Source organism: Cololabis saira, chromosome 17 (assembly GCF_033807715.1).
Source record: "Cololabis saira isolate AMF1-May2022 chromosome 17, fColSai1.1, whole genome shotgun sequence".
In the NCBI taxonomy this organism is placed as follows: Eukaryota; Metazoa; Chordata; class Actinopteri; order Beloniformes; family Belonidae; genus Cololabis; species Cololabis saira.
Genome location: NC_084603.1, coordinates 136021 through 157719, shown reverse-complemented (window position 1 = coordinate 157719; position 21699 = coordinate 136021). Strand labels below are relative to the sequence as shown.

General features: G+C 42.2%; 1 protein-coding gene across 4 annotated transcripts in view; it reads right to left on the bottom strand.

Annotated features, from left to right (window-relative positions):
• Window positions 1–6047: 6047 nt before the first annotated feature.
• LOC133463981 (ribonuclease inhibitor-like) overlaps window positions 6048–21699 on the bottom strand; it is a 135778-nt gene continuing 120126 nt past the window's right edge. For all 4 annotated transcript variants that reach the window (XM_061745850.1, XM_061745852.1, XM_061745853.1 and 1 more), the window contains 3 exons: window positions 9009–9185; window positions 6897–7070; window positions 6048–6357 (listed from right to left, as the gene is read on the bottom strand). In XM_061745850.1, the coding sequence (XP_061601834.1) occupies window positions 6348–6357; window positions 6897–7070; window positions 9009–9185 (361 nt within the window). In that variant the 3' untranslated portion in view covers window positions 6048–6347. The remainder of the gene's footprint in view (window positions 6358–6896; window positions 7071–9008; window positions 9186–21699) is intronic.

Sequence of the window (21699 nt, the reverse complement as noted above, 5' to 3'; positions counted from 1 at the left end):
TGGGGGACGCCTTGTGACAGAGGGGCAGTGGAGGAGGAGCTGTCTCCTTATTCAACACTTTAATACAGTTTTTATCTAGTTTAACTGATGTTTTTCAACACAAAAGCGTTGTATCAAGGAACTACTTGGACCAAAGACAAAAATCCACCAAAAGGTACAGGGAAAATGGACATATTTTTGTTGGATTACTTTGCTTGTGGTTGCTGTTTGCTCCACCTGTTCAAGCTCTTTGTTTGTCCAGAAATCAAACAAACTTTCTTGGTCATTCTTCACCTCTGAGTACTACAACAAGATTAACATATTTTGGGCATGGATATTTAACTGTATACTTAACATACTGGCAGAAAAAATACTCTGGAGAGTCAAAACACAACACACCGCGGATCAAGAGAAGCATGGTATGTTCTCAAAACCTTGCTACTCTTGCTGCTTTTGAGTGGGGATATACAGCTTAATCTTGGTCCATCAGTGATGGACTCAGCCCACCATAGTGCGGTGAGCACTGCGGAGAAGCTACCTCCAGCAACGGCCGCGGCGCCTCTTCAACCAGCGGTGCTAGCTGGGGAGCTAGCATCGCTGGGCCCCGGCTCCAGCTCTTTCAGAACGGCAACAGCGAGGTTTGAGCTAACCACACCAGCGGTCTCCAGCGGGGTCGCGCCAATGGCTAGCGCTAGCCCAGCAGCGGAGAGGCTACCACCAACAACACCAGCGGTCTCCAGCGGGGTCGCGCCGACGGCTAGCGCTAGCCTAGCGCTAGCCTAGCAGCAGAGAAGCTACCACTAACAACGGCCACGGGCCCCCCTCCATCAGAGATGCTAGCTGGGGAGCTAGCATCGCTGGGCCCTGGCCCTGGCTCCCCCGAGGCGGCTACGGCTAGGACTGTCTCAACGGCAAATAAGGGTACTGTTTCACACACATTCAACTACAAGCACAACACTGGCTCCATGAAGGGAACCTCAGTTCTTAGAAAACACAAAGCGATGAAAATGTTCTCAACCCTACAGGCTAAAGTAATTTGGGATCCATACCGTAAAAAAGGGCTCCTTGGTGGTCACCTCAATATCAGGAGCCTGGTTCCCAAAAGGGAACAATTACAGCATTTATTGAACGAATCCAACATTGATTTTATGGGTTTTTCGGAAACATGGTTGTCCTGCTCCTCACCTGAAGCGTCAGTCAATATGCCTGGGTATAATGTTTTTAGACAAGATAGAATCAAAGGGAAGGGGGGTGGGGTTTTATTGTATGTTAGAAACACTCTGAAATGCAAACAAATTGTATGGCCTGTCGGTATTGACATTGAATGTGTAGGGGTTACTATCATACTATCTACAGAAATGTCGTTCACTGTAATATGTATATACAGAAAGCCCACTGCCAAGAATGACTTTTATGATCAGTTTAAGGCTCTTTTAAAGTCTTGTAATCACAAAAAAGAGATCATCATCATTGGAGATTTCAACATAAACGGGGACAGTACCACAGACAAGAAAACCCTGAAACAGTTAACTGAACACCTGAACCTCTCCCAGCTTGTACAAAAACCCACTAGAATCAGTGCAAAATCTAGTACCAGAATTGACCTACTTTTTACTAATAAACCGGAACGATTTACCAAAACCTACAATCTCCTAACCGGGTCTCTGCCATGGCTGAACTCCGAGTGCCGTAATCAAATGAAAGTGCGGGATGTTTCTACTTAAGAACTTTTTAACATCCGGCTTAACCACGGACCGGTTAAAGTTCACCTCTGCAAGAAATAAAGCCATTCAGGCAATACGGAAGGCTAAAGCGAACTTCTTTATAGCAATCATGGAAGGTGCAAGGGGTGATGCGAAAAAACTCTGGCAAAACATTAATAAATGAATAGGCAAACAGAATAGACAAAATAACAATGATTTGGAATTATGTGTTAATAACCAACTAATAAAGAACCCAGACTCTCTAGCCACTGAATTAAATATCTTTTTCTTAAAATCTGTGGAGGACGGGCCGCTTGGTGGCGCAGTGGGTTAAGCAGCGGCTCATATACTGAGGCTACAGTCCTCCTCCTGCAGCGGTCGCAGGTTCGAATCCCGGCCTGCGCACCTTTGCTGCATGGCATCCCCATTCTCTCTCTACCCCTTTCCAGTCTGCATCTTCAATAAAGGGCCACTAGAGCCCAAAAAATCTTTAAAAAAAAAAAAAAAAAAAAAAAAAATCTGTGGAGGAGATCACTAAGCACTTCTTCCCCTCTTACAACAGTACTGCCTCTACTGGGCTCAGGACGGCCGTTGAACCTGCAGCCGTGGTGGAGCTCTCCACCAGCGGCGGCAGCCGGGGGGCCGGCGCCGCTGGTGTGGGGCCAACCCACTCTGAGGCGGCCACTGACTTGGTGGCTGTCGGAGCACTCTCCACCAGTGGTGTCAGCTGGGGGGCTGGCGCTACTGGTGGGGATCTGGTTATCCCCAAGGGGGCCACTATGCCTACGGCTGGGGGGGCGCCTTCCAGCCGTGGTGGAGCTCTCCACCAGCGGCGGCAGCCGGGGGGCCGGCGCCGCTGGTGTGGGGCCAACCCACCCTGAGGCGGCCACTGACTTGGTGGCTGTCGGAGCACTCTCCACCAGTGGTGTCAGCCGGGGGGCTGGCGCTACTGGTGGGGATCTGGTTATCCCCAAGGGGGCCAATATGCCTACGGCTGGGGGGGCGCCTTCCACCGCCGGTGTCAGCCGGGGGGCTGGCATCGGTGTGGGGGGGGCTACCCTTGGTCGAGACGGCCACTAGGTCTCCGGCTGTGGGGACCTCCTCCGCCAGTGGTGTCAGCCGGGGGCTGGCACTGCTGGTGGGGGAGGGGTTGACCTCGGGACGCCCGGGGGGTGATCAGGGGGGAGGGGGTCTGCCGCCACTAGTGGAGGACCAGTGTTTGACATCTTACCTATCACAGAGGCTGAAGTAGTTGACATCATTGGCTCTCTTAACAACTCAAAGGCCAGGGATGTCCACGGTTTGGATACCATGTTCTTAAAAACTTACAAAGATTCCCTTGCTGGGCCCATCACCCACTTGGTCAACCTGTCCATACGCAATGCCACAGTACCACACTCGTGGAAAACAGCTGTAGTTAACCCTGTCTTCAAGGCAGGAGACAGGACAGACATGAATAATTATAGACCTGTTAGCATCCTCCCTGCCACCTCAAAGGTGATTGAGAAATGGGTACTTACCCAACTTACCGACCATCTAAATTTAGGTCATACTCCACTACACCCCGCACAATTTGGTTTCAGGAAACATCACTCGACGGAGACAGCCATTAATCTTTTTTTAGAGAAAACCAGGCATTATCTGGACAGGACTTCATATGTTGGAGCGGTTTTTTTAGATCTAAAAAGGGCATTTGACACGGTAAATCATACGGTCCTGATAGACAAACTTTCTTCTTTTAACTTCTCAGAAAAGTCCACCATGTGGATAAAATCTTACTTAGAGGACAGAAAACAGTCTGTGGCAGTGGAAGGGACTAAATCCCCACACCTTAAGTGTAAAATGGGGGTCCCACAAGGGTCGATACTAGGGCCACTGCTCTTTTCGCTCTATATCAATGATATGCCACTTACGTGCAAAAATACTCATCTACAACTTTATGCAGACGATGCAGTAATATTAACATCTTCGAAATCTGTCCAAGAGGCCGCCAATATTTTAACAACAGAATTATCCCACATCTATAGTTGGCTTAAGAAATCTTGTCTCACCCTAAACACCAAGAAAACCGTCTGCATGTATTTCTCAAAAACACCGAAAGCCATATCCCATTCTGGTATTTTCTTAGGAGGAGAGGAGCTTGAAGTCGTAAAGGAGTTCAAGTATTTAGGAGTCATCCTAGACTCTACCCTCTCCTTCAAGAGTCACGTAAACAAAATTACAAAAACGGTGAAATTTAACCTTGCAAATTTTAAATCAATTAGACCCTCATTAACAACTGAGGCAGCCAGAGTCTTTATGCACGCAATGGTGTTATCCCATATTGAATATGGCTTCACAAACTGGTCTTTTACCAACAAAACCATGCTCAACCAGGTGGAATCTTTGTATAAGAGAGCGATAAAAATACTGGACAAAAAACCCATAACACATCATCACTGTCAGATACTTAAAAAATATCAACTCCTTAATTTTGACAACCTCACTACTTTTAAATATGCCTGTGCTACATTCAAGATCCTAAAAGGTTTAGCACCGCCCCCACTGTCTGTCTACATAAGACAAAACGAAAACGCTAGCCATACAACCAGGGCAACCTCCAGAGGTGATTGCATAATCCCATTCAGACGCACTGCACATTATAGTATTAATGGTATATTTATAGTGTATTAATGGTGTATTTATAGTGTATTAATGGTGTATTTATAGTGTATTAATGGTGTATTTATAGTGTATAGTGTATGCACAGGGGCAGACCGTACTGTCAGTCGAGGGTAGCCGCATCTGGAACTCATTACCTGTCGTAGTAAGGGACTGCAACACATTTGCCACATTCAAGAACAGCTTAAAGAAATGTCTATTAAGTAAACAGGACTGTAACCATGACCCTCGGTAAAGATTCATTTGTCACCTTGTCACTTTACTGCATAATAACATCATAGTGTTAATAATGCACTTTGTCACTTTATTTAAACACTGATAATCTGATTGTAAACAAGAGGTGATGCTTCATGCCATCACCTCTTGGTTTGCTATTTTTTTTATGTAAATGATTACTCAGCTGACTAGTAATTATCTACCTCTTCTTACTTTTTCCTTTTTTTTTTTTTTTTACCCTCTCACCCCTCCCCAGTTATGTTGTACTTCATGTCCCTTGTTTTTCCTTTCTCTTCTCCTTCCGGCCCATCTCCACAATCTGTTTACCCTACAACTGGCATAGAACCTTAAATTCCACAACCGAACAATATGATCTGGTTTTGCATTGCTGCAGCCCATTCCATCTTCACTCTCCCCTCCCCTTCCATCCTCCTTGTCTTTCCCCCATTATACCACCTTAACTTTAAACCCTCAGCACTTTAATCGTAACCAGAACTTTAATTTGCTCTGGCACTTTACCGCCTAACCTTTTAACTGCTAAATGTGAAATGTGTGTAATGTATTCACTATTGCAATATATGTAAATGTCTAAGATCGTGTTAGTAAGATTGATGTGTCAGGTTGTTCTCCTGTTCCTTCTATCTTAGATAGAAGCAAAATAACAAGAACAGAAACTTTTTGCACTCTATATTTGTATTTGTTCTAACTTGTTGTTTAACTTGTCTTTCTTTTATATTTTTAGCCGGGGGACTGCCAATGGAAACTAGCTCTGTAGCTAAAATTGGGTGCATTTGCATTTTTTATTCTAAATGTATATGAATGTACACTGTCCCTTCCCAAATAAACTAAATTGAATTGAATTGAATAATCTTCAGGAAACTTCTCAGAGACTGTTGCTCTGTAGCAGCTCTTCATGGGGAATAATCTTCAGGAAACTTCTCAGAGACTGTAGCTCTGTAGCAGCTCTTCATGGGAATAATCTTCAGGAAACTTCTCAGAGACTGTGTCTCTGTAGCAGCTCTTCATGGGGAATAATCTTCAGGAAACTTCTCAGAGACTGTGGCTCTGTAGCAGCTCTTCATGGGGAATAATCTTCAGGAAACTTCTCAGAGACTGTGGCTCTGTAGCAGCTCTTCATGGGGAATAATCTTCAGGAAACTTCTCAGAGACTGTGGCTCTGTAGCAGCTCTTCATGGGAATAATCTTCAGGAAACTTCTCAGAGACAGTGGCTCTGCAGCAGCTCTTCATGGGGAATAATCTTCAGGAAACTTCTCAGAGACTGTGGCTCTGTAGCAGCTCTTCATGGGGAATAATCTCTGCTTATCTGAGAGGCTTCTGAAGAGAATCAAGACCTTCTTCAGGAACATAACGGCACAGCAACGTCTTAATGCATCGGCCCTGCTCTCTATGGAGAAGACACTTGTCATAAAAAGTTCACACAAAATGTATGTACAAGAAATAAACACTGCATGTCCTTATAATGTTGCTATTGTTGATTTCATTTATTCAAATACAGAAGTGATACTTTAGTACATCATTTGCCTGCTTTGGTATATGTCTATTTTGGAGTTTGGTATAAACCCCCTGGAGAAAAATACACCGGCTGCCACTGAAAAACATGCATATCTGAGAAGTTTGTAAAACGATGGAAATCAGAAACAAACTGAGCTGAAACTATGTACATCTTCATCTTCATCACGGTCCAGTCAGAGTCTGTCCACACAAACTGGTTCTGCTTCAACTCTGAGGACGATCAGGACACGATTTGTCCGTCCTGGACACTCTCATCATCTCCAGCTGTAGAGGGAAAAATAATAATAATAATGAATTTAACTTGTAACGCACTTTCCATTCAAAGAATCTCAAAGTGCTACACTTAGATCATTATTCATCCATACACATTCTCACTGGTGGTGGTAAGCTACGTTTGTAGCCACAGCTGCCCTTCAGACTGACAGAAGCGTGGCTGCCATATCGCGCCTAACGGCCCCTCCGACCACCACCAAACATTCACACGGGGCAAGGTGAGTAAGGTGTCTTGCCCAAGGACACTACGACAGCAAACTGGGACAGAGCGGGATTCGAACCACCGACCTTCTGATCATTGGACGACCCGCTCTACCACCTGAGCTACTGCCGCCCCAAGAAAGAAGAGAGCAGATGAATGAGTGTTAGCAGAGATCCCTCCTGTCATCATCCTCTTCTCACAGCTTCATGAGGAAAGCAGCTGCTGAGAAGCTGCAGCTTCACTGGAAACACTGATATTTGTTTTAAAACCAACTGGTTTTAGTAGAAAACTGCTGGAAGCAGCAGAACCGAGTCCAACCTCCACTGACCTGAGAGTCTGCAGCTGGTAGTCTGGACTCTTCACCAGATCAGAAAGCTGCTCCACATCTGCAGCCTTCAGGCCGTTCCTGCTCAGGTCCAGATGTTTCAGATGGGAGGGGTTGGACTTCAGAGCTGAGACCAGAGAAGAACAGCTGATCTTTGACAACCTGCACCTCATCAATCTGAATAAAGAATAAAAGATACATTACAATTCTGCATCATATTCATCATTTTATAGATAAATTACAGTTCATCGTCATTTTACATGCTCCATACAGATGAGAATTAGAAAGGTGATGGACTTTATGAAGGCTGATGTTCATATTGATGTCACACATGTGATCAATAGTCTGCGTATATTTCTCTTCAGTATTATTGACTTGATGATCAGAAAAGTCTGAGTTTGTGCTGATTTCAATGAAGTCAGTGATGAGGACGACAGTCTAGACCATGTAAAGTCCATTCATGTCACGTGTTTCTGTCCCAATAACACGTCTGTTTGTAAATGATGTTTTGGACGATAAAGTTTTCATTCCTAGAAGGACTTTGTGAGCAGAGAAAGAGTTTCAGGACAGGAGGACGTCTGTGTTTATTCAGCATTCATGAAAGACATCTCTTCTCCAGTGATGGATCTGGAACTGGTGCAGAAAACTTTTGTCTGATTAAAACATTTGATTGATCAAGAACAGATGCATGATGGTACAAAAACGTACAAATCTGGACCCTTACAGGGAAACTAGAACCAAATACTCAAGATATGGAAACTAATTGATGCTCCAGGGTTTAATGTAGTTTTTAATGGCAGAAACAGTTTTGATAGAATTTGAATTCAAATATCAGTCTTTCTATGTAAATATAAATGAAGGTAAAAGTTTATTGAACCTGAGATTTGATGTAAAAATTTGAATTTGTTAAAATGTTTTCTTCCATAAAGCATGAATAAATGAACAATATCCATCATTTCCATGTTTTTAAGGAGACATTTCTTCATCAATCAGTACATATTTGTCTGTTTAGGAGTTTTTTCAAACATTTTCTCTGAAAAAGTTGATTGAGTGACGACATAGTTTCAACACAAAGTTTCTGATGTTCTTGTTGGATGTTTTGTTGCTGATGAAGGAAACTCATCGTCTAGACAGCAGCTTTATTTCACTTTTCTTAGTTTTACACGCCGATAATCATAAAAAGACATTATTTGTTGCACCTTATGTCTTGATGTCACCTGGATGAAATGATCTTAACAGACATATTGAGGGATTTGTCAGGCTGGTGAGGTGAGGACCCGGATGCAGGAAAGCGAGGCAGGAGTTCAACAAAAAAGGGTTTATTCCAAAGAAAAGGCAAGGACCAAAAACCAAAGCACTGCTTAGCAGGATCAAAACACAAAAATAGGGATCAGAAAACTGGAGCAAAAACAGGACACGTGGAGGAAAACACAGTACGGAACCACGAGGAGCAAGGGAAAGACAAGACCAGATATAACCAGGGGATAACGAGACACAGGGGGGACAATCAGGGCAGATGGAACACAGGCGAGGCAGAACTGAAACAAACTGGGGTAAATGTCAACCACTGACAGAATAATGTTAAAAAAAACATAGAAAAAATATGTTTTTCCATGTTTAGAGTTTCATATTTGGTAAACTTTTATTTGTCAATGTGAAATGTAATGTTATTCAAAGGAAGCCAACGTTGGTTTGACTGATTTCATCCACAGTAAGAAGTTATTTAGTAAATGAGCTCTATAACTCATATATTAGATGACTACACATTCAGTCTGTCCACTATTGTCTGTCAGACTCTCTCAGTTTATTAACATCTGGATGACATTTCTGAACGTATTAGCTGTAAAGTTAATTCATGTTTGTTCAGATGTTTTATTCCAGGTTCAGACACATCTCTGGTTCTTCATTTGTTCCTGTCTGACACATTCACATGTTTAGTTTTATGTAATGAATCAGAAGAGGAAGTTTAAGATGAAACTAAAGCAGAGAAGAAGAACTCAGAGCAGTCAGATGGTCAGTGTGGATCAGTAGAAGATCAGCCTGATGTCTGCAGGTTAGTGTCAACACAACTTTCACATCAGATTCATCTGAACACACAACTAAAACATGTCTGACCTCAGAGTCTCCAGTCTGCAGTCTGGACTCTCCAGAAATCCACACAGATGTTCCACTCCTGAATCCTGCAGGTTCTGGTTGTGACTCAGGTCCAGAAGTTTCAGATGGGAGGGGTTGGACTTCAGAGCTGAGACCAGAGAAGAACAGCTGATCTCTGACAAACTGCAGTTCAACAACCTGAACAAAGAATAAAACATGTTCCTCAATTGACGAGAGCACTGACATCATAGACGTGGCACAACTGGCCATATTTATTTGTGGAGTTGATGAGACATTGGCCCGGTTTCCCAGATCAGTTAAGTAGCTCTTAACAGCAAAAGACTTCTTTCAAACCTTCTTAAGGAGCCTGTGGAAGAAAAACGCGTTTCCCAGAGTTGCTCTTAGCTTAAGAACCCTTTCATTAAGAAGGAAATGAAAGATGCTGCTGACCCAGTCTTTACAACCTTCTTAGTGAACAAAGACTCACAGATCCAGCCGCGTCAGGCAAATCAATATCACACCAAGCAATGAGATATTAAAACAATGCACACCGCACAAATTTTGATCTATTTTATACTTTAGATTTATATTGTTTAGCATTCATTGGTGACAGCAAAGGGGGAAAAAATAAGGAATAACAAGTGTGTTCCTGTATATGTTTTATGCATTATGCACAAATAAAACGATCATCATGAATATCATTTATTTGATAATTTGGCTGCTATACAGCATATTCTCGCTGCAAATCAACCGCGTCACTGTGCGCGAAGCAGAACTGTTTTTATGAACGCATTGGTGCGTCAGCACTTCAGTCCCCTGGACGTGTCGGACCGGGCTGTCCAGGCAGCCGTGACACCGATCCTCCTGCGTGCCCGAGCCCGAGCACCTTTATGTGTGATGACAGGGAATCAGTGCATTGAAGAGCAGCGCTGCGTGTCCACCAGTGTTGTGCTAGTTACTGAAAAATAGTAACTAGTTACCGTTATTAGTTACTTCATTAAAAAGTAACTCAGTAACTCAGCTACTTAGACCAAAAAGTAATGCGTTACTATGAAAAGTAACTTTTTAGTTACTTTAAATAAAAACATTATTTTAAATGCTCCATTAATCCCCTCTAGCCTTCATTTCAGCAGGTACTGTATGGATTTGCATTGTGCATCGTGTTCTGCATTCTAAACAGTCTCCCCGCTTCTTCACTTCCTGTATCAATAACGTTGGTTGCTTAGCAACAATGCTGAGAACGGCCAATGAGCTTCAGCAGCAGCTGAAGAACAGGAGCCTTTGATGAATCGTTCATTACAGTCCTCAAATATAATAACCAATGGTAGCATGTCGGTTTATAAGAATCCTTTTGCCCAGAAGAAAAAAGAGCGAAGACAACGACCCATAACTATTTTCTTCTCTTGAAAAAACACACCTGCATCGCGGCTTTAGGGGAAAAAGACGCTACAGAGTCGGGATGCAGCGGCTCAGAAGAGCAGTGGAATACGTGCGAGGCGGGGCTGATCTCTGCAATTTGAAGCCCTCTATAATTGTAAAAAGAATTTCACTTATCACGGGTTCTTTTTGGAACGTAACCCCTGCGAAAAACCAGGGATTGCTGTAATTCCACGTTGCGAAACTCGCCTTCTCTTGGCTCATGACCGTCATGTTTTTGAATGTTTTTGAATGCACACACACTATGTTTCCTCTGGCCTCCGCGTGTGTGGAAAAAAGCTTCACTGTCGCCAGAAATAACGGAGTAGAGCACCGTTAACTTATGTCTTGATGTCACCCGGATGAAATGATCTTAACAGACATATTGAGGAATAATATTAAAAACACAGAAAAATGTAAATTTGTAATTTGTTAAAATGAAATGTAATGTTAGTCAAAGGAAGCCAACGTTGGTTTGACTGATTTCAGCCACAGTAAGAAGTTATTTAGTAAATTATCTCTATAACTCATATATTGGAAGCAACCTGATCTCACAAAAATCTGTGAAATGCCCACGACCTCTTACCACTATTTTCCGTGGTCCCAACACGGAAAGTGGTATAATTCCGTGTGTGCACCACGGATATTGTACCATGCAAAGTCAATGGGATCCGTGGTCGTGATATATACACGGATTATTACATTATTATTATTTATATACTATTCTTTGTTATAGTGGCTAAATTATGAGTTTTTGTCGCGCAAGGTACTGTTTGTTACTGTCAGTTTGTAAAAACATGTTTTTAACGCTGTTTTAGCAGTGTTTTATTGAGGTTTTAATGGGAACACCACAGATATAGTACTATGCAAATTCAATGGGATGCGTGGTCGTGATATATACACGGATTATGACATTATTATTATTTATATATTATTCTTTGTTATAGTGGCTAAATTATGCGTTTTTGTCGTGCAAGGTACTGTTTGTTACTGTCAGTTTGTAAAAACATGTTTTTAACGCTGTTTTAGCAGTGTTTTATTGAGGTTTTAATGGGAACACCACAGATATAGTACTATGCAAATTCAATGGGATGCGTGGTCGTGATATATACACGGATTATGACATTATTATTATTTATATATTATTCTTTGTTATAGTGGCTAAATTATGCGTTTTTGTCGTGCAAGGTACTGTTTGTTACTGTCAGTTTGTAAAAACACGTTTTTAACGCTGTTTTTGCAGTGTTTTATTGAGGTTTTAATGGGAGCACCACGGATATAGTACTATGCAAAGGCAATGGGTTCCGTGGTCGTGATATATACACGGATTATGACATTATTATTATTTATATATTATTCTTTGTTATAGTGGCTAAATTATGCGTTTTTGTCGCGCAAGGTACTGTTTTTTACTGTCAGTTTGTAAAAGCACGTTTTAACACTGTTTTAAGAAGAAACAGGCGATATTTAAAGTTTCTCCCATTTCGTCAACCACAGGGGATTCCCTGGGCGTCCCCTCTACGTCATAGAGTGACGAGGGGGGATCCTGATCATGACAGATGCCCCCGAATTCATTTTATTTTTTATTTTTATGGCTAATAATTCAAGTCTGAATACTAGTGCTCCAACGTCATCTGTTCTGAATGGATATTTTTGGTTGCCCGAGCATAATAATTATACTACAACTAATAATAATAATAATGATAATAGTAAGAAGGGTCTATAAATAGCCATGTTAAGTTAATGGGAAATTTTCAAAAGGTGAAACAATCAGTATTTAAAGGGGAAAATAAACTCAGAACTGGTCCAAATTGAATAGTATGACTGTGTATAATACTATCATCAATATCTTAAAGAAATCTGGCCACAAAATACTGTTTAAAAGATTTTGACTGATTGTTTCCAGCTTGGCCCCTAAAGAGGTCTCTGAATATACAAGTCAAACATCCATGATGTGTACCAACAAGAAAATCAAACTTTGTCGTAGGACAACAGTGAAGACATCGTTGGAAAGGTCTTGACCTCAGGAGCAACATATGTCAATATGAGATTTGTGGGCAATTCCTGCTCCCCAGGTGTGCCCTTTGAACCTTGTACCTGTGACACTTTTGAAGGCCTGTAGTTCAACAAAAAAATATGCTAGAGACATGAGGTGAACAGTTTTGGAAAGCTCTGCACCTCTACTATCATGCCCGACAGTAGTCCAATAGGGGGCGCCACTGAATAGGGTCAAAACCTATAAAAAACATGATTTCACCCTCTTACCAATACAAAAGTCAAAATCAGACCAGACAGGCGTGCTCCCCACCCTTAAAAACATATAATAAGCTTGCAAAGTTCGTGATCACAGTTTTATAAGCGCTAATTCATTGGAACTACAAAAGCTATGACGTAGCACAATGCTGTGTATTGTAACTTGGCACAAATTGTAGTTCTGTAACCTCCTTCCGGTTTTGGGTTAAGATGTTGACATTAGGGTTCAGAAATCATATATCCGCTCATTTTTCAACAGACAAAGTGTGACCATAAAATGTATATTTATATTGTGAGTAGATGTATGTGATGTAAAAGATCAATATATGCATTTATTAGTGCTATTTTAACGTTTTGTCCTGCTGCCTATCTCGCCGACAGGAAGGGTTGTGTTCAATGCCGTAACGTGTTAAGCAACGTTTCAAAACAGATCTTTCATACCTCATCCCTCGATCTATTTTGTTTCTATGAAGTGTTAATGTGGTTTATAATTTGTTTTAATATGGTGTGACTTCCAAACAAGAGCATTTAGTTCAGTATACCCGCAGTATTAACGTTTTGTCCTGCTGCTCTATTTCGCCGACAGAAAGAGTTGCGTTCAGTGGCGTAACGTAAAAACAGATCTTTCAGACTTCACAGTCCGTGGTGCTCCCATTAAAACCTCAATAAAACACTGCTAAAGCAGCGTTAAAAACGTGTTTTTACAAACTGACAGTTAGAATGGATGATCAAATTTATAATATATCATAGTGCTAATACATTTCTGTGTGTTTAAGTTATGCAAAGATATCTTAAAAAAAAAAAAAAAAAAAAAAAAAAAAAGTTCTGGTAACCTCCTTCCGGTTTAGGGTTAAGATGGCATCATCATCATCATCATCATCATCATCATCATCATCATCATCATCATCATCATCATCATCATCATCATCATCATCATCATCATCATCATCATCATCTTCTTCTTCTTCTTCTTCTTCTTCTTCTTCTTCTTCTTCTTCTTCTTCTTCTTCTTCTTCTTCTTCTTCTTCTTCTTCTTCTTCTTCTTCTTCTTACTATTATCATTATTATCATTATATTATCATTATTAATATTACTATTATAATTATTATTATTATTAGTTGTAGTAGTAGTAGTATAATTATTATGCTCGGGCAACCAAAAATATCCATTCAAAACAGATGACGTTGGAGCACTAGTATTCAGACTGAATTATTAGCCATACAAATTAATTCGGGGGCATCTGTCACGTGATCAGGATCCCCCCTCGTCACTCTATGACGTAGAGGGGACGCCCAGGGAATCCCCTGTGGTTGACGAAATGGGAGAAACTTTAAATATCGCCTGTTTCTTCTTAAAACAGCGTTAAAAACGTGCTTTTACAAACTGACTGTAAAAAACAGTACCTTGCATGACAAAAACTCATAATTTAGCCACTATAACAAAGAATAATATATAAATAATAATAATGTCATAATCCGTGTATATATCACGACCACGGATCCCATTGAATTTGCATAGTACTATATCCGCGGTGCTCCCATTAAAACCCTCAATAAAACACTGCAAAAACAGCGTTAAAAACGTGTTTTTAAAAACGGAAAGTAAAAAACAGTACCTTGCGCGACAAAAACGCATAATTTAGCCACTTTAACAAAGAATAATATATAAATAATAATAATAATGTCATAATCCGTGTATATATCAGACCACGGATCCCCTTGACTTTGCATGGTACAATATCCGTTGTGCACACACGGAATTATACCACTTTCCGTGTTGGTACCACGGAAAATAGTGGTAAGAGGTCGTGGGCATTTCACGGATTTTTGTGAGATCAGGTTGATTGGAAGCCTACACATTCAGTCTGTCCACTATTGTCTGTCAGACTCTTTAAGTTTATTAACATCTGGATGACATTTCTGAACGTATTAGCTGTAAAGTTAATTCATGTTTGTGAAGATGTTTTATTCCAGGTTCAGACACATCTCTGGTTCTTCATTTGTTCCTGTCTGACACATTCACATGTTTAGTTTTATGTAATGAATCAGAAGAGGAAGTTTAAGATGAAACTAAAGCAGAGAAGAAGAACTCAGAGCAGTCAGATGGTCAGTGTGGATCAGTAGAAGATCAGCCTGATGTCTGCAGGTTAGTGTCAACACAACTTTCACATCAGATTCATCTGAACACACAACTAAAACATGTCTGACCTCAGAGTCTCCAGTCTGCAGTCTGGACTCTCCAGAAATCCACTCAGATGTTTCACTCCTGAATCCTGCAGGTTGTTCCTGCTCAGGTGCAGATGTTTCAGATGGGAGGGGTTGGACTTCAGAGCTGAGCCCAGAAAAGAACAGCTGTTCTTTGACAGACTGCAGCTCTCCAACCTGAACACAAAGTAAAACATGTTCCAGTCTCATCAGAGAAGTGTTTCTTCAAATATCAACTTTGTCATCAGGTCCATGTGGGTCACCACCGTATCTGGACTTTATAAAACAGGTTTTACACTTTTGTTACATCCATGATGTGGGTTCCTGGTTGTTCCTCTGACATGTTCACCTTTACTGAACATCCTGAGCTTTTCTGGTCCAAGTCTGACACTAGATTAAGATGAAAACACCAACATACACACCAATCCTTTTGATTAGTGTTGATGTTCAAATATTGTTCAAAGCAGCAGTTTAGAGATCAGAAGCTGATCTAGCAACAATTATTAACACCAGAATGGATCTGTGGAGAACTGCTGGACTTTATATCATGTGTCCAGTTTTATATCATTTATGCAGGATTCCTGAGCTTTTTATCATAATGATCCTTGTATGTTATAAAGAGTTAAAATGATGTTTTCTGAGAGCAGAAGATATTAAGATACTTTACTTTTAGTAATGTGTCATTTATAATTTGACTTAACTTGCAAACACCTAATAATTCTGTTACAACTGAGTTTATCAGTTAATATCTTACTTTTAGTTAAAGATAAGAATGATTGAATTCTGTATATTTATCAGACTAATTCAACAGATTCTGAAGTCTGTGTGAAACTAAACATCAGGTTCTGTATCGCTTGCACTTGAAAAGTCTTTTCTTGAACAACTAATGATCTGCTTGATTAAAGGACATTTGTGAATTAAACCCACACGGGAGGATCTAAGACACTTCCTGTCAGGACGATCACTTTGACGCTCCACCTGTAGCCGTCAGTCCAACCTGTCCAGGTCTGAGGCCTCGTTTACACGCAACAGCACGCTGCTGTTTTCATCAGTTTTAGCCGTTCGTTTACACCAAAACGAAGCTCAAAGTCTCCAAAAACCATCATTCCTGAAAACTCCGGCCAAAGTGGAGATTTTTAAAAACCCTGTCTTCATGTTTGCTTGTAAACGGAGGGAAACGGACATTTAGGCTTCAGAACATTACATTATGCAAGTAACAGAAGTGAAGGTATTAGAGGATGTTGTAGAGAGTCAAATGTCCTGGAATAGACAAGTTCACCAAACAGTGCAGAGAATGGGTAGAGGTACAGCTGTGATTAAACGCTGCAGGAAGTTTCTGCATAATGAGTTGATCAAACAGGTGATACACGCATCGGTCTTGTCAAAAGTAGATTTTTGCTCCGTGATTTGGTCCAGTACAACCAAACGTAACCTGGCCAGGCTGCAGGTAAATCAGAACAAAGCAGTTAGCTGAGTCATTCAGCAACTTTATCAGACCAGTGGAAGTAACGAATCCCCATCCATCCTGGTGAAGTGGAGAATGTAGGAGGCAATATTCATTGATGAGTTTAATCAATTAAGTAGTTATGACTAAAGAAGATTATCATTTTGTTCAAACACAGACAGTCATTGGTCAAGGCGAACATCAGCAGGTCATTTTCTGTTGCCTCCATGGAGAAGTAACTTAAAACAGAAGAATCACAGAGCGATGGTGGATTGAATTACCAGACCTTTGGACTTTTAGATAATATGATGAAACTGACGTTATTTTTGTTTACTCAGGAGAATAAAATGGACTGTTATGAATTGAGCTCTTAATCTGTTTATTGTGTTGACACTGTTTCCTTTTCCTCTATTTCTTTTGTGTTTGTGTGTGTAGTTTTGCTGAAGGGAGTGGGGAGTGTTAAAATGTAAACAACACTTGATTGTTTGTTCTATCTCACACTGTCCACAAAGTTGTTGTGTTGTTGAAAATGTTTTTTTACTCTTTTTAAATTGAGCTATTCATTTTATTTTTCTTAATATTTTGTTTGAGAGTTTGATGGGAAAATGTAAATCCTGACTTTCAAAAGAGGAAATATAGAGTCATAATGCCATTGTGCTGATTATAATGTTGTTTTTTACTTTTAGGAGGTGTCCTAGTGTCTATTGTCTCTGAGTGGTGAGCATTTTGTTTATGTATTTTAATTAATGATAATGGTGTAATTAAGCTGATGATTCTGATCAGACCCCAGAGAAACTGGTGTGAAAGGTCAGCAGCTAACGGGGATAGAATAAAACCACCAAACAAACAGCTGTAACGGTCACCAGTTGAACACTTGGTGGATTCTGACCTGAGAGACTCCAGGTGACAGTGTGGACTCTCCAGTCCAGGACACAGCTGCTCCAGTCCAGAATCCTGCAGGTGGTTGTTGCTCAGGTCCAGTTCTGTCAGACTGGAGGACTGAGAGCTGAGAACTGAGGACAGAAGTGAACAGATGTTCCCTGAGAAGTGACAGTCACTCAACCTGCAGATAAGATTAAAGAGAGATGATGAGGTTATTTGAAAGTAGATTATGTCATTTAACAAAGAAATGTAGGATATAATATCAATAAATGCTGATTATTTCAATGAATAATCAATAAGTATTGATCACTGCATTTCTCTTCTCTACATGTAAAGTTTCCTGAGATGAATCATTGAGGAGAACTGGTCCCACATGAACCTGAACTTAGTTGAACAGCGAATTTAACTGGTTTCCTCCAAGAACATGTGATTGTAACTAAAACAGATGTGTCCGTGTTCGTCCTTACACAACTTTCTTGGAGGCTTTGACCACCGGCAGCAGCCTCCGTAGAACCTCCTCTGAAGCTGAATATTTCTTCAGGTCAAACACCTCCAGATCTTCTGATGACAGTAAGATGAAGACCAGAGCCGACCACTGAGCAGGAGACGGTTTAACTATGGAGAGAAGTCCTAACCTCAGGGACCGTTGGACCTCCTCCACCAGAGACCGATCGTTCAGTTCACTCAGACAGTGGAACAGGTTGATGCTTCTCTCTGCAGACAGATCCTCACTGATCTTCTTCTTGATGTATTTAACTGTTTTCTGATTATTCTGTGATCTTTTTTGTTCTGGTTTCAACAGATCTTGTAGGAGGTTCTGATTGGTCTTCAGTGAAAGACCCAGGAGGAAGCGCAGGAACAAGTCCAGGTGTCCGTTGGGACTCTGTAAGGCCTTGTCGACAGCACTCTGATAGAGGTCAGTCTCTGTGTTTCTCTGTTCCTCCAGCAGGTTGACTCCAGACTTGATGAAGGTCTGATGGACATGAAGAGCAGCCAGAAACTCCTGGACACTCAGATGGATGAAGCAGAAGACCTGGTCCTGGTACAGGCCGCTCTCCTCTCTAAAGATCTGGGTGAACACTCCTGAGTACACTGAAGCCTCTCTGACATCGATGCCACACTCTCTCAGGTCTGATTCATAGAAGATCAGGTTTCCTTTCTGCAGCTGCTCAAAAGCCAGTTTTCCCAGAGACTCCACCATCTTCCTGCTCTCTGGACTCCAGTGTGGATCCGTCTCAGCTCCTCCGTCATACTTGACCTTCTTCAGTTTGGCCTGGACCACCAGGAAGTGGATGTACATCTCAGTCAGGGTCTTGGGCAGCCCCCCTGCCTCTCTGGTTTCCAGGACGTTCTCCAGGACGTTCTCCAGGACGTTCTCCAGGACCGTAGCAGTGATCCAGCAGAACACTGGGATGTGGCACATGATGTGGAGGCTCCGTGATGTCTTGATGTGGGAGATGATCCTGCTGCTCTGCTCCTCATCTCTGAACCTCTTCCTGAAGTATTCCTCCTTCTGTGGGTTAGTGAACCCTCTGACCTCCGTCACCATGGAGACACACTCAGGAGGGATCTGATTGGCTGCTGCGGTTCGTGTGGTGATCCAGAGACGAGCAGAAGGAAGCAGGTTCCTCCTGATGAGGTTTGTGAGCAGCACGTCCACTGAGGTGGACTCTTTAACATCAGTCAGGTCCTCATTGTTGTGGAAGTCCAGAGGAAGTCGACTCTCATCCAGACCGTCAAAGATGAACACGACCTGGAACTCTTCAAAGCTGCAGATTCCTTTGGTTTCAGAGAAGAAATGATGAACAAGTTCCACCAAACTGAACTTCTCTAATCTCAGCACATTCAGCTCTCTGAACGTGAATGGAAGCAGGAACTGGATGTCCTGGTTGGTTCTGCCTTCAGCCCAGTCCAGACTGAACTTCTGTGTTAGGACTGTTTTCCCGATGCCGGCCACTCCCTTCGTCATCACCGTTCTGATTGGTTTATCTCTTCCAGGTGGGGGTTTAAAGATGTCTTTCTGTCTGATAGCTGTTTCTGCTCTGTCTGGTTTCCTGGAAGCTGCTTCAATCTGTCTGACTTCATGCTCTTTATCGAACTCTCCGGTCTCTCCCTCTGTTATGTAGAGCTCTGTGTAGATCTGGTCCAGAAGGATTGTCTCTCCTTCTTTAGTGACCCCCTCAAACACATGCTGGTGCTTCTCCTTCAGCTTAGACTTCAACTTTTTACAAACTGTAACGTAAAGACAGAGATTTAGTGTTTTATGAAGTTCACTCAACAACTTAATTCTAAAAACAATCAAGATCTGAACATCCGCTGATTAGCTGTAACTTTATGATGAGCTGTCTGTTGGAAGTCAATGAAACATATTATTATCAGTTATTGTTTAAACAGGATAAAATCTTCATAGTAAGATGGTTTTTGTGTTTTTTCATTCTCTACAACAGACCTTTATCTCTTTTCATCTTCTTTAAAATCGTCTCGGCCACCTCTCCAGCCTTTGAGGAGAACCTCTGCATCATCAGATCTGCTGTCTTCAATCTGTCCGCATGCTCCAGATCACACACTGGGATTGGGTTGAAATCATCCTCTGATTGATCTGCATTCACCAGGTACCACTGGAATTCCTCGAGCCCACTGGAGTCCAAATCCTCCAAAGTGTCCTTCAACCACTTTTTTACCTTAAAGAAAGAAATAATCATAAATAAAGTCTTAAAATCTGAATTCTTGACAGAGAATCAGATGAACTGGAACAAACTCAGGAACATCCAGAAATCTGAAAATGGGTTACAGACCAGTTTTTCCCGACTCTGGCCCTCAAGGGTCGCTGCCCTGCATGTTTTAGATGTTTCCTGCTCCAACAGGCCCACGTTTGGACCTGCAGGTCTTCTTGGCAGGAGCGGACTCCAGCCGACCCAGTAAAACCAAAGATGAGTCTGGCAGTCAGCTGGACCATTGACCCTGTTGCGTCCAGTCTGGTAGTAATGGGCTTCCGATCGTCTACATCGATGTCACATCACAACACAACAACTCTTGTGCCAACTGACACTTATGATGAAGACGCTCCTGAAAACTACTGACATAATCTAGCACATTGTGCTCAGTGTGAGATGTTTCCGTCCACCATTTTCCCTTGAGAAGCTGAAGAGGACGAGCCACCGCACGACCAAAGACTAAAGCTGCTGGACTAAATCCAAGAGATCCCTGTGCGGTCTCTCTGACGGCAAAGAGCAAAAGTGGAAGACCCTCGTCCCTCTCAAGACAGACCTGGACAACATAAACTTTAAAGTCTGATGAAATCGTTCCCCCAAGACTCGGAGTGACAAAGACTTGATGTTTGATGCAAATACTGTGAAACTTCTCTGATGATTCAGTGAACTGCTGTCTGTGATCTGTGTTGATTTAACCGTGGAATCATTGTTGCTGATTTTAACATCCATGTGGACAACCCTCAGGACATGTGGACAACCCTCAGGACATGTGGACAACCCTCAGGACATGTGGACAACCCTCAGGACAACCCTCAGGACATGTGGACAACCCTCAGGACATGTGGACAACCCTCAGGACATGTGGACAACCCTCAGGACATGTGGACAACCCTCAGGACATGTGGACAACCCTCAGGACATGTGGACAACCCTCAGGACATGTGGACAACACTCAGGACATGTGGACAACCCTCAGGACAACCCTCAGGACATGTGGACAACCCTCAGGACAACCCTCAGGACAATCCTCAGGACATGTGGACAACCCTCAGGACAACCCTCAGGACATGTGGACAACCCTCAGGACAACCCTCAGGACATCTGGACAACCCTCAGGACATGTGGACAACCCTCAGGACAACCCTCAGGACATGTGGACAACCCTCAGGACAACCCTCAGGACATGTGGACAACCCTCAGGACAACCCTCAGGACAATCCTCAGGACATGTGGACAACCCTCAGGACATGTGGACAACCCTCAGGACATGTGGACAACCCTCAGGACAACCCTCAGGACATGTGGACAACCCTCAGGACAACCCTCAGGACATGTGGACAACCCTCAGGACAATCCTCAGGACATGTGGACAACCCTCAGGACATGTGGACAACTCTCAGGACGAAGGGACTAAAGACCTGGGAAACTCGGGACAACTTTGGGCCGACGCTGCATGTAACAGAGAGCAAACACAATAGGGGACGGAGCTAGACCTGCTGGCTCTGACGGTCTGAGCATCTCAAAGGTTAGTGTGTCTGATGTGGACATGTCTGAAACAAACAGATCCCACACCACCAGGGATCCCAGATCTTTTCTCTTTTCTTATTAGAACAAGGCTTGCTGCAATCAGGTGTCTTTGCTTATGGCAATGACAACACTAGCGGTCTTCACCAGTGGCGGAACATACATTTTTACGCACCAATTTCGACGTGCGTCTCCGTTCAGCAGTTGGGGATTGTGTAACTTTTAGAGGAAACACATTTTTATATGTTAGAATCAAGTTTCTAAAACCTATTCCATTT